The sequence below is a fragment of the Sphaeramia orbicularis genome, chromosome 1 (genome assembly GCF_902148855.1).
Source record: "Sphaeramia orbicularis chromosome 1, fSphaOr1.1, whole genome shotgun sequence".
NCBI classification, from domain to species: Eukaryota; Metazoa; Chordata; class Actinopteri; order Kurtiformes; family Apogonidae; genus Sphaeramia; species Sphaeramia orbicularis.
The window spans coordinates 56,880,611-56,892,639 of NC_043957.1; the positions used below are offsets into that span (position 1 = coordinate 56,880,611).

Below are 12,029 nucleotides of genomic sequence, written 5' to 3' on the forward strand. Positions count from 1 at the left end.
AAACCTCAAATATTAAAATATATATGAAAGTGAAAAATGAAAATAAATAATTTGTTCAAAAGAATTACTGAAGTGAATCAAAATCATATTTAACCTGAAAAAACTTTTCATACACTTATTTTTAATTTGAATACATTGTTGTATTTTTCAAAATTCAAGATCAAAACTTAAATTTTCAGTTTCAAATTTTATTTTTTCATATACAAAACTTATGGCCCCAAATCAGCTCCATATATTTTATTTATATTTTTATTTCCATATCACAAACAACTAGGAAAAAAATTTAAATTATCATGCAAGTAACACCACTGTGCAGGAGAGGATAGAATCCAAAAAAGGCTTCTATAAATACCTCCCCAGAAATAAACAATACACAAAAAAGAAATAAAGAATAAAAATACGATACAACTGAAATAATAATTAAAAGTAAAAAATAAAATATACAAATCAAATGATATACGGCCTTACATTTTTTCATAAATTACAGTCCTTTTCAGATGCTTTTTAAATAATGATAAAGAAGATGTTGATTGAAGTTCAGGTCGTAGATTATTCCAAACAGGTCCGCCATATTTTAAAGAATACTGACCGACAGAAGTTCAACAGTACGGAAGATAACATTGGCTTGAGTATCGTGTAGGATAAATGTGAAGAGCGGAAGACGACATAAAAAAGTTCTGGAAAACTTTAGGAAGGACATGAGCGAAGTGATCATATTTGGACCAAGGTTATAATAGTTTTGGATTTTTCATTATAGTTTAGTTTTATTTAGTTTTGACTTTTTTTTCTCTAATTCAGTTAGTTTTAATTTGTTTTTAGAGCAGGTTTGCTAGTTTTTATTAGTTTTCGTTATTTTCTAAATGCTTAGTTTTAGTTTAGTTTTAGTTTTTTAATATCTTTTCTCTTCTTCTCTGTCGTCGTATTCAAATAAATCCCAGACAGGACTCTGCTGCTTTCTCCCAACTTTAGTCTCCATGTTTCCAGGTAGAGTGGGGACCAGAAGACGACTGGAAACCACAAGTGAACACAAGTGACGGACCATTAAATATCGTATGGCGCCGCTACACTGTAAAAAACAAACAAACAAACATAAAAAATGGTATTATTCCGGCAGCAGGGGTGCAGAAAAAATACTGTAAAATAACAGAAAATAACCATCTCATAAAAATACGGTAATTTTCCATAATTAAAATACAGTTTTTTTGCCCTAACTTTACATGAGATTTTGCATATTTTTTGGACTTTTTAATGTTTAATAAAGAATATTTTCATGTATTAAAACAGTCTTATTACCTATAAATATATATATAAATAATTTTCAGTGAGACTCAGTTGTCCAATCCACTGATAAAAACTGTATTTGGACAGTTTATCAGTGCTTATACATGTTATACATTCACAAAAATACATTTATTCAACATTTTTGTTGTGAAACCTCCTGTAATTACACAAGAAATTTGTCAATTAACAAACAAGTCTGGTTCAACTTACAGAACAAATACTTCTTTTCAAAGGATTCAAAGGAGTTTGTTTGTCATTCCATCACAAAGAAAGAATGAAACTGGTTACTGGGGACCCGTATTAGCCATATCAATAGAATAAATAACTAATAAATAAATGAATTAAAATCGACTAAAACTAAGGCCAATTTTAAAAAATAACTAAAATACACGTCTAAAATTTAACTTTAAAATACCTACATGAAATAATGGCACATAACGGTTACGGTTACATACGGTTAATTGTCAGTAATTTTATCTCGTTTTATTTATTTATTTATTTATTTTACAGTATTAAACTTTAAATTAACAGTTTAATCTCATAAATAGAAAAGAAATATTTGTGAAATTACGATACATTTGCAAATGTATTTTAACTATTTTTCTGTGAAAAAAGAAAAAATTTCTTTTAAAAAATTTAAGTTTTATGTTTATTCACAGTTACAGGTTTTTCATGTTGTTTTACATTTGACGTGTAAAATCACAGTCTGTTTTTGTCATTTCATTGATATTTTCCTGTATCTTAAAAATACAGGAAAAATCTGTAAAATAAACAGTGAAAATTCTGTTAAGTTACAGATTTTTTTTACAGTGTAGCTAAAATTGCTTGAGTGAAATAAATCGATTTCATATTAATCCGACATTGACAAAGACGAAAATTAAGGGAATTTATCCATAATTTTTTATCCGTTTTAGTTAGTTTTGTAAACACACAATACAGTGTCAGTTATAATTTTTTTTCTTTAATTACAGTTTTTATTTATTTCAGTTAACGAAAATGTTCTTTCAATTGTAGTTTTCATCATTTCGTTAGTTTCCATTAACGATAATAACCTTGATTTGGACATGAAGACACAGTCAGTTTGGAACATCTGCACATGCACAATGTATGAATCTCTTATAGCACAGGTGTCAAACATGTGGCCCGGGGGCCAAATCTGGCCTGCCAAATGATCCAATCTGGCCCGCAGGATGAAAGTGCAAAAATGGACCTGAACAGTCCAGGTTGTCCAAATCCTTTTGGTTCAGGTTCCACATACAGACCAATGTGATCTCCAGTAAAAATAACACAATAACCCATAAATAATGACAACTCCAAATTTTCTTTGTGAAAAATTATGTGGAAAAAATTTAAGTGGAAAAACTAAGATTACACTGTGAAAAATATTAACATTTACAAAACTATTCTTTCACAATAAAATGCAAATAAATACATAAATAAAAACAAAGATGAACAACCTGAAATGTGCAATTTGAACAATATTCTGCCTGTTACTAAACGTTTATGTAACACTGTGTGTAATGTGCATGTATAAATAATAAGTCAAGGTATAACATTGTTAAAATTGCACTAATTTTTTGAATGAAATTTCTGCTTTTTCAGGTTATTCACATCTTTTTTGTAAAATGTAAATATTTTCATAATTTAATTGGGGTTTTTGTACTAAAACAAAAAGAAAAATTTGGATTTGTCATTATTTATAAGTTATTAAGTCATTATTTCACTGGTCTGGCCCACTTGAGATCAAATTGGGCTAAATATGGACCTGAACCAAAATGAGTTTGACAGCCCTGTCTTATAGTGTAAGTATAAATCAGTATAAAACTTGATTCTATCCTGTATTTCATCAGTTCTCCTTCTTCTTTCCCTGTAGTTTGATGATGAGTTCAGTGCTGGTTGTTGCTCTGCTGGTGTCGGTTCTGTCCGGACCCACTGTGGCCTTCGTTCCCTTTGGCAGAGGAAAGTCCACTCACGTCAGCATCACAGGAACGGCTCTACTGCAGAAAGTCACAGAAACGTGTCGGGCTGTGGCCGAGGCTGCGGGGCACCAGTTCACCCCCACGGTAGGATGGAAAACTGGAACACTGGAGGAAACCTACATCTGAACAACTCTAGTTTCACTGGTTCCATTGGCAGATTTTTTTTGGTGTGAAATCAGCAAAAAAAAAAAATCTGCCAGTAGAACAAGTGAAAATTATTTTGGTAAGATTTCCTGAAATTAGCTTTTCTAGATCTATTGTCTATAAATCAGTTCTTATATCTCACTGAAAAGTTCCTCTTTAGGTGATTCTGTCTTATTACCTCCGAATTGGAGGTTGTGTTTTTGTCAGGGTTTGTTTGTTTGTTGGTTTGTTTGTTTGTTAGCAACATATTTAAATTAAATTAAATTATGAAAATATTTGTTAACACTTTATAATAAGTACACACTATGAAGCATTAGTTAAGCATCAACAAATACTGTATTCATTATTTCTAAAGCATATTTCTGACATGAATACTCATTAGTATATGGTTTATCAGCACAGTTATAAATGTTTTACTAATCATTCACAATCATAATCATAATCATTCATCATTCAATCATGCAGTTTGTTTGATAGTCCAATGTACTGTGTCTTTCCTTTGTCAGAATAACTGAGACTTTTGTGAGTCTTTAGGCATTGTCAACCTTTAAATCGCATTTGTAAATGTTTTATATGGCACAGATAGTCCACACTTCAGATGAGCTCACACCATAGACTTAATTAATGAGTAGTAAGTGCTTTAGAACTACCTGAAATAATGGATTCCTTTATTAATAACTGTTCATAGGACATCTATTAGAAAATAAATGTGTGAGTTAGTATAAAATACCCACTAACATATTCACAAACCATTAGTACATGTCTGAATAGTGTATGTGTGAGCAGAAATGCACATCAGAACTGGTTTGTAAAGGATGCAAAACTAAATTTTTAAATGCTGAATCCATAATTTATAAAGTATGAAAATACAATAAGTAAGCACATTGTAGATGAGCTTAATAATGATGAGTAAAATCATTATAACTGTGCTTATAAACCATACATTACAGTTTTCTCAACTGCTAAAACACATTTCATAAAATTTTCCTCCATTTTTCCAAAACTCTAAACACAGCACACTTTTCCAAAGCTACATAAACAAAACTACACTTTCTCTCTTCAAAATTCAAACTTTCACTTCAAAACAGCTGCTCAAAGCCTGCAAACATTTAAACACTATACACATCATTGCACACTACAAAAAAACAACTGAAAACACAGTGTTCAGTGTGTGAGAATGTTCTTTTTTTCCACAACTGCCAAAGCATATTTGTAGAAACCTTACAGCATCTGTTCTCAGAACATATGACTGTGAAGTATTGGGCCTTCACAGATGTGTGTTTCATATGAACAGTATGTACATCTACAGAAAACACAGCATGTACACGACTGTACGGGATCACAGCTCTATGCAAACACTACAGAGGATCCAGTACACACAACAATACTCACTGAAAACAATATTCAGGGTGTGATATTTTACCTCCTGGCGGAGGTAAAAATTGTGATCGCTTTGCTTTGTGTGCTTGCGCGCATGTTTGTTTTTGTTTGTTTGTTTGTTTGTTTGTTAGCAAGATAACAGAAAAAGTTATGGACGGATTTTCATGAAATTTTCAGGAAATGTTGATAATGGCACAAGGAAGAAATTATTAAATTTTGGTGGTGATCAGGGGTGGGGTGGGGTCCACGGGGGGGCCCCACTGATCGGCCTTGGCGATACAGTACTTTTTAATATCAATACAGTATTGTGAAATGAAATATCGTGATATATTGCAGAACAGATATTTTCTTCCACCCCTGGACAGCCCTGCTCTAATCCTTTTTAGTAGTTTACCGTACTTTCTGGGCTATAAGGCGCACCGGAATATAAGCCGCAGGTGTCCACGTTGTGACATGAGATATTTACACAGACAGATGGTAAACAGACAGATTATTTAAATATTTATTTCCATACCTTAACTGCTTTTTTCCAAACAGTGTCTGTAACACAGCAGTAAAACGGCAGGAACAGGCTGGTTCAAAAACCCAGAAAAGTCATTGATCTGTACCTTCATCCTCCTTCTGCTCATTAAACCACTGTAGTCGTCTTCTTCAGTGTCAGAGTTGAACATCCTCAGAAAGGCTCTGTCACACTCCTTCTACGTCTCTCCTCCGTTGTTGCTCAATGGCACTTCTGTTTGGCAGCTCTGTTTCCTTCTTAGAGACATCGATTTCTTTTAACTTAAAAGCTGCAAAATATGCATTTCTTCGTGTGTTTTCCGTGATGAGGGTTCGTGCATGACACGCAAAATGATTGTTAAAAGTTCAGATTCAAACTTCTCCTCTTCATCACCTCTTCCACCTGTCTGTCTCACTTTTGTGCTTCCTGCTAGAGCGCCCCCTGGAGGCCGTTAGCCCGTATAAATCTATACTCGAGCTGCATTGCTGTATAAGCTGCAGGGTTCAAAACAAGAAAAAAGTAGCGGCTTAGAGTCTGGAAAGTACGGTACTCTTTCACCAGCCTTCACTGTGTGTCAGCTAAACGTGACTTGTGCTCTTTGACCTCTGACCCCAGGGTTCCTCCCCAGAAGAGCTGGTCCAGGCCTGTTTAGGTCACACAGCCACTGGACAAGTGTCCGGGGCCAAGTTTCACGCCGCTCTGCGGGAAATCTGCATGCAGAATGGATTAGTAGACCGGGATTTTGCCAACAGGTAGAGTCAACAATGGGACTGTGTGTGTGTGTGTGTGTGTGTGTGTGTGTGTGTGCTGGAAAGCTTCCAACTTGATTTATTTTCATGTTGACTGAGTCATTCCTTTGTCAGTGCTCCTCATCACTTCAACTCAGAGGCCTTTCTGGAGGGGAGGGGCCTCATCATGGAGGGCATGGCAGCCATTAAGGCCAACGTCCGCCAGGCCAACTTCCAGGCCGCCAGGGAGACGCTGGGCCGAGTCCTTCATGTTCTACAGGTGAGCTGTTTACAAGCTGTGGATAGACTCTGGGGTTACCCTTTTTACAAAACCATATCTTGCTGTAAATTATGAATAAAAGTTGCATATGTTTTTTAAATGATTTGTAAATAAAATGTGAACTTGTAAATAAATGAATGTGAATTGAACAGGGTTTCTGCAGGTATTAATAAATCTAATTTAATGCTTTTATTGCTCTTTTTAATGCCCCTTTAAACACATTCAATGCCCATGTCCAACTGCAGATACACTTTTATATATAGTTTTATAGTTTACCGTCGACAGGCTTTAGCCATCTTTATCTATCCTTGATATGTTCAGCAATTTTGTGTTTTGTGTAGGAATTTAGGGTAGGATGAAGGATGGGGTAAGGGGCCGGGACATTATAAGTTAAACTTCATCCCGCTCCTTTTCAAATGTTGGACTTTCTTTTATATAATCCTTTTGTTGTTTGGTTTTAATGCAAATTCAAAATTAAGAAACAAACAAACAAACCAGGTCCTGAACAGTTCCTCCTCCAATCACTTCTGCTGAAACTTGCATTTTCCCATCTTTCCACATGTGCTAATATTCCCTCTACTCTTTCTTTTTTTTTTTTTTAACCCGCCACCAACCCCCCTCTTCAAGGGACAACTTTATTTTTTAATTGCAGCTTATGCTTAACAAGTGACCAGTAGCAATTTCAAGTTTACACTCATAGTGTCCTGCATTCCTTGCAAGTACACATATACATAGAGGGAGGGGTTCATATAAACACAAGTGCACAGGGACGAGACTTAACAAAGTGACAGGTTGACACATGACAGTGGGACGGAACGAACATAAGACAAGATAAATGGACAATTTAAGCGGTTGCTCTTATAGATACTAATGTCAATCAGATGTATTGCATTGTTGTTAGTGTGGTGTGTGTGTGTGTGTGTATATCTATGTTAATGATTAGTGGGGGTGAGGTGTGGAAGTTGAATGCTAAGATAGAAAAGTGGGTGTTGGGGGGGGGGGGGTTGAAGGGGCCAGGGGGTATGTGTTCTGTTCTGATGATATATGCGGTTTTTGGCTATGTTTGTTTTAAAAAAAGTTATGAATGGGTTCCAGTTGTTCTCAACAGCTGACATATGCTTCTTCTGAAGAGCATTATTTTTTTCCATTGATATATATTCAGCCATGAGGTTAGTCCAGTGAGTGATATGACACGCATTCTTGGATTTCCAGTTTTGGAGGATTACTTTTTTGGTGACAGCTAGAGAAATGAGTAGTGGGTTTTTGTATCTGGATGGGAGGTGTACATTGGATATGTCGCCAAGAAGACAGAGTGGTGCTGATGCTGGGATTCTGGAACTCAGGATGGTGGATAGTGTTTCAGTGACCTTTATCTAAAGGGTGTGGACTGGTTGGCAAAGTCACATGGCGTGAAAGTAGTCGTCTGTGCTCCCTGACATGCAACGTAAACAGATATCTGAGTCGGCCAGTCCCATTTTAAACATTTTGTTTTGAGTGATGTGAGTTCTGTGAATGGTTTTATATTATATAAGCTGTAGGTTGGTGTTAGTGGTCATGGAGAAAGTGTTTTTACAGATTTGTTCCCAGAAATCGGTGTTGGGAGAGAAGGCCGGATCATTTTCCCACTTGATTGTTGGGAGTGTTATTGTGCTATTTAAGGTGGATATGAGTGAGTACAGTTTGGATGTTAGTTTCTTAGGATTACTGATTTGGAAGAGTTCTTCAGTTAACTGGGATGGCTGGAGTGTGTTATTGCTTAAGTTAACTTTTTCTTTAATTCTTAGTTTAAACTGTTAATATTGAAGAAACTGATCTCTCCCAACCCCATAGGTCTGAATAACTGTGTTGAATGGCATGAATGGATTGTTGTGAAATAAGTGGCGGAGGTGTGTGATTCCCTTTGTTTCCCATGTGTAGAAGTGAATGGGTTTATTTTGTAGAGTGAAAGTTGAGAAAGAGTGAAACTTTCCCTCCGGTCTTTAACCACAGTTTGAACACGCTCACAGCGTGTTGCATTCCATAATCCGGTGTTGATGACTTCTATGACATAAAAAGGAACTTAAAACTCTGAAAATATTTGTGCGTTTGTTGTTTTCAGGATTTCTACAGCCACAGTAACTGGGTGGAGCTGGGAAACACAAAGCCGTACGTGAACCTCATACGCCCAGACCTGCCTTTGGAAAACTTAGCAGGTGCGTACCAGTCACCACGATGGATATGCCAGTGGGTGGGGTTGAATAAAGTCACGAAGGAGATAACTCCACGCTTAACGGACAGTTAACTGTTGAACGCAGATAACAAATACGCACTTTTACCTGTGAACAAAGGCAAAAGAGTCCAAACATACAGTGTGCATAGAACCACAGAGCAGCAGTTATGAAAGCAGACTCTGGGGTGTTCCCTGGAATCCTAATACAGAACCTGTACCATCCAACAGAAGCCCCCTGACCATTTACCTGGGTTAAAGGTGGGGTGCCAGATGTTTTCCTGGACCGTTTTTTTATTGTTTAAAATCCCCTTCACACCCTCATTACAACCGATTAATTAAATGCTCTAACACAAAAATTAAAAAAAAATTAGTCACCTGTGGAACGGACAGGACTGAAAAAACACCATCCAATCATTTTAACCGACCCATCGAAATGATTGAACGGTGATATGTCTATCAAACTCAACTGCCTTTTGTCCCTCCCCCCTCTGTTCGTACCCCTTTTTGTGCATGAATCGTGCGTTCTCAGAGGTTTGGAGCAACTGGTACAGGAAACGAAGACAGAGCCAGAGCTTGGATATATTAGCTATATTAGTTATATTAGCTATATTAGTTACATTACTTATGTTAGCTACATTAGTTACAGTAGTTATATATTAGTTATTATAGCAATATTAGCTATATTAGTTTTATATATATATATATATATATATACAGGGTGGGGAAGCAAAATTTACAATGAACATTTAGTTGTTTTTTCTCAGCAGGCACTACGTCAATTGTTTTGAAACCAAACATATACTGATGTCATAATCATACCTAACACTATTATCCATACCTTTTCACAAACTTTTGCCCATATGAGTAATCAGGAAAGCAAACGACATAGAGTGTGTGATTTGCTGAATGCACTCGTCACACCAAAGGAGATTTCAAAAATAGTTGGAGCGTCCATAAAGACTGTTTATAATGGAAAGAAGAGAATGACTATGAGCAAAACTATTACCAGAAAGTCTGGAAGATACTATTAAAGAAGAATGGGAGAAGTTGTCACCCCAATATTTGAGGAATACTTGCGCAAGTTTCAGGAAGCGTGTGAAGGCAGTTATTGAGAAAGAAGGAGGACACATAGAATAAAAACATTTTCTATTATGTCAATTTTCATGTGGCAAATAAATTCTCATGACTTTCAATAAACTAATTGGTCATACACTGTCTTTCAATCCCTGCCTCAAAATATTGTACATTTTGCTTCCCCACCCTGTATATTTATTTATTTATTTATAGTTATATGTTAGCTATATTAGTTACATTAGTTATATTAGCTATATTAGTTATATTAGTTATATTAGCTATATTAGTTATATTAGTTATATTAGCTATATTAGTTATATTAGCTATATTAGTTACATTAGTTATATTAGCTATATTAGTTACATTAGTTATATTAGCTATATTAGCTATATTAGTTATATTAGTTATATTAGCTATATTAGTTACATTAGTTATATTAGCTATATTAGTTATATTAGCTATATTAGTTACATTAGTTATATTAGCTATATTAGTTATATTAGTTATATTAGCTATATTAGTTATATTAGTTATATTATCTATATTAGTTATATTAGCTATATTAGTTACATTAGTTATATTAGTTACATTAGTTATATTAGCTATATTAGTTACATTAGTTATATTAGCTATATTAGTTATATTAGCTATATTAGTTACATTAGTTATATTAGCTATATTAGTTATATTAGCTATATTAGTTACATTAGTTATATTAGCTATATTAGTTATATTAGCTATATTAGTTATATTAACTATATTAGTTACATTAGTTATATTAGCTATATTAGTTATATTAGCTATATTAGTTACATTAGTTATATTAGCTATATTAGTTATATTAGCTATATTAGTTATATTAGTTATATTAGCTATATTAGTTACATTAGTTATATTAGCTATATTAGTTATACTAGCTATATTAGTTACATTAGTTATATTAGCTATATTAGTTATATTAGCTATATTAGTTATACTAGTTATATTAGGATGTAAAGTTGACCGGTAAAGTGTTTAGTCACTAACATAAATCTGTAGTAAATGTAACATTAGTCAGACAAGTCTGAACTGGGACTGTTCTGTAAGAGTGGGGGGGATGAGCTTTGCATGGATCGGGGTTGGAGCCGGTGAACTGTTGCCGTGCAGCACTTGTGAACCCTCGAGAACGAGCATTGTGCGTGGCAGTACTCTGGAGGTGTGGCTTCAGAGGGATGTCTGAAGAAAGGGGTTTGGACTTTGAATTGAGTATTTTCAAAATGTAGCAGCATCAACCATTTTTCTAAGACCTCCTACCCTACCTTTAAATGAAATTAGTCCGTTTATTGACTATGAGACAACAATAATGATTGGTACAAATACTTATTAACCCTTATACCCCCCTCAAAAAACCACCCCTGGTCACCCTCGTGGACAAAAATGTACACATAAACAGAAGATACTATAAAATCATCATACGTCAGCATTTTTTCTAGCTTTTTTTTTCTTTCATAAATCTCTTAAACAACTTCCCCCCTGCGCAAAACTTTTCAAAATTTTAACCCTTTAAATGCCAGTTTAATCATTTGAATTCTGAGTGATTTATTACAAATAACTAGAAAAGCAGTCAGAGAGTGCAGACCTCCACCAAGGCAAATCAGACCCCCCCAATCACCTCCAAAATGTAATCATGTGTTCCTTGTGTCAGTATCAACATTTCCTGAAAATTTCATCAAAATTGGTCCATAACTTTTGGAGTTATCTTGCACACAAACAAAGAAACAAACAAACAAACCCTGATGAAAACAAAACCTCCACCGTCTTTGGTGGTGGAAAAAACACAAAAAATGTAATGTTTTCCATAAAATACATAGTAGGTGGATGAAACATTGGTGGATATTAGAGCCTTGGATAGGTCAAAGATTATCAACAAAACTGATTTGATTGCATTAGTATTTTCTCTGTGATGTGATTTCTTCGTGTGCATGTGTAAAATACTTGTTAAATCAACATCAGATTCATTAGTGTGAACATTTGTTGTGAAAACTGTAACATCTTTGAAAGTTTCAACAACAAAACAGACACAACAGAGCATATGAAATACAGTATGAATGAATCAGAAACACAAACATACAGGCTTTGAATAAGTGACGGATGTGGAGCAGATACATTGACTGACAGTGTGTGTGTGTGTGTGTGTGGGTGTGTGTGTGTGTTGGTTAAGAGATTTATATTAAAAAAAAAAAGCAAGAAAAACTATTGATGTATGATGGTTTTATAGTAGTTTTTTTGTGTGTGTACATTTTTGTCCACTAGGGTGATCAGAGGGAACAAATGCATCATGGGAAAATAAAACACATCTAAGTGTTAAAGATGCTGGATTTCAAAAAATATAACTAAAAAGAAACATTTCTGCCAAATTTCATGCAGAAAGCTGCAACAACAGCCAAAATAATCAACCAATAAAAAACAAAACAAA

The 12,029-nt window shown here is 34.6% G+C and overlaps 1 protein-coding gene across 6 annotated transcripts in view; it reads left to right on the forward strand.

The window, feature by feature from the left end:
- LOC115427623 (von Willebrand factor A domain-containing protein 7-like) overlaps positions 1-12,029 on the forward strand; it is an 80,867-nt gene that overhangs the window by 45,352 nt on the left and 23,486 nt on the right. For 4 of the 6 annotated variants that reach the window (XM_030146264.1, XM_030146249.1, XM_030146271.1 and 1 more), the window contains 4 exons: positions 3,155-3,344; positions 5,899-6,035; positions 6,147-6,291; positions 8,390-8,483. In XM_030146264.1, coding sequence (XP_030002124.1) covers positions 3,159-3,344; positions 5,899-6,035; positions 6,147-6,291; positions 8,390-8,483 — 562 coding nt within the window. In that variant the 5' untranslated portion in view covers positions 3,155-3,158. The other 2 variants (XM_030146256.1, XM_030146282.1) reach the window with 2 other exon arrangements.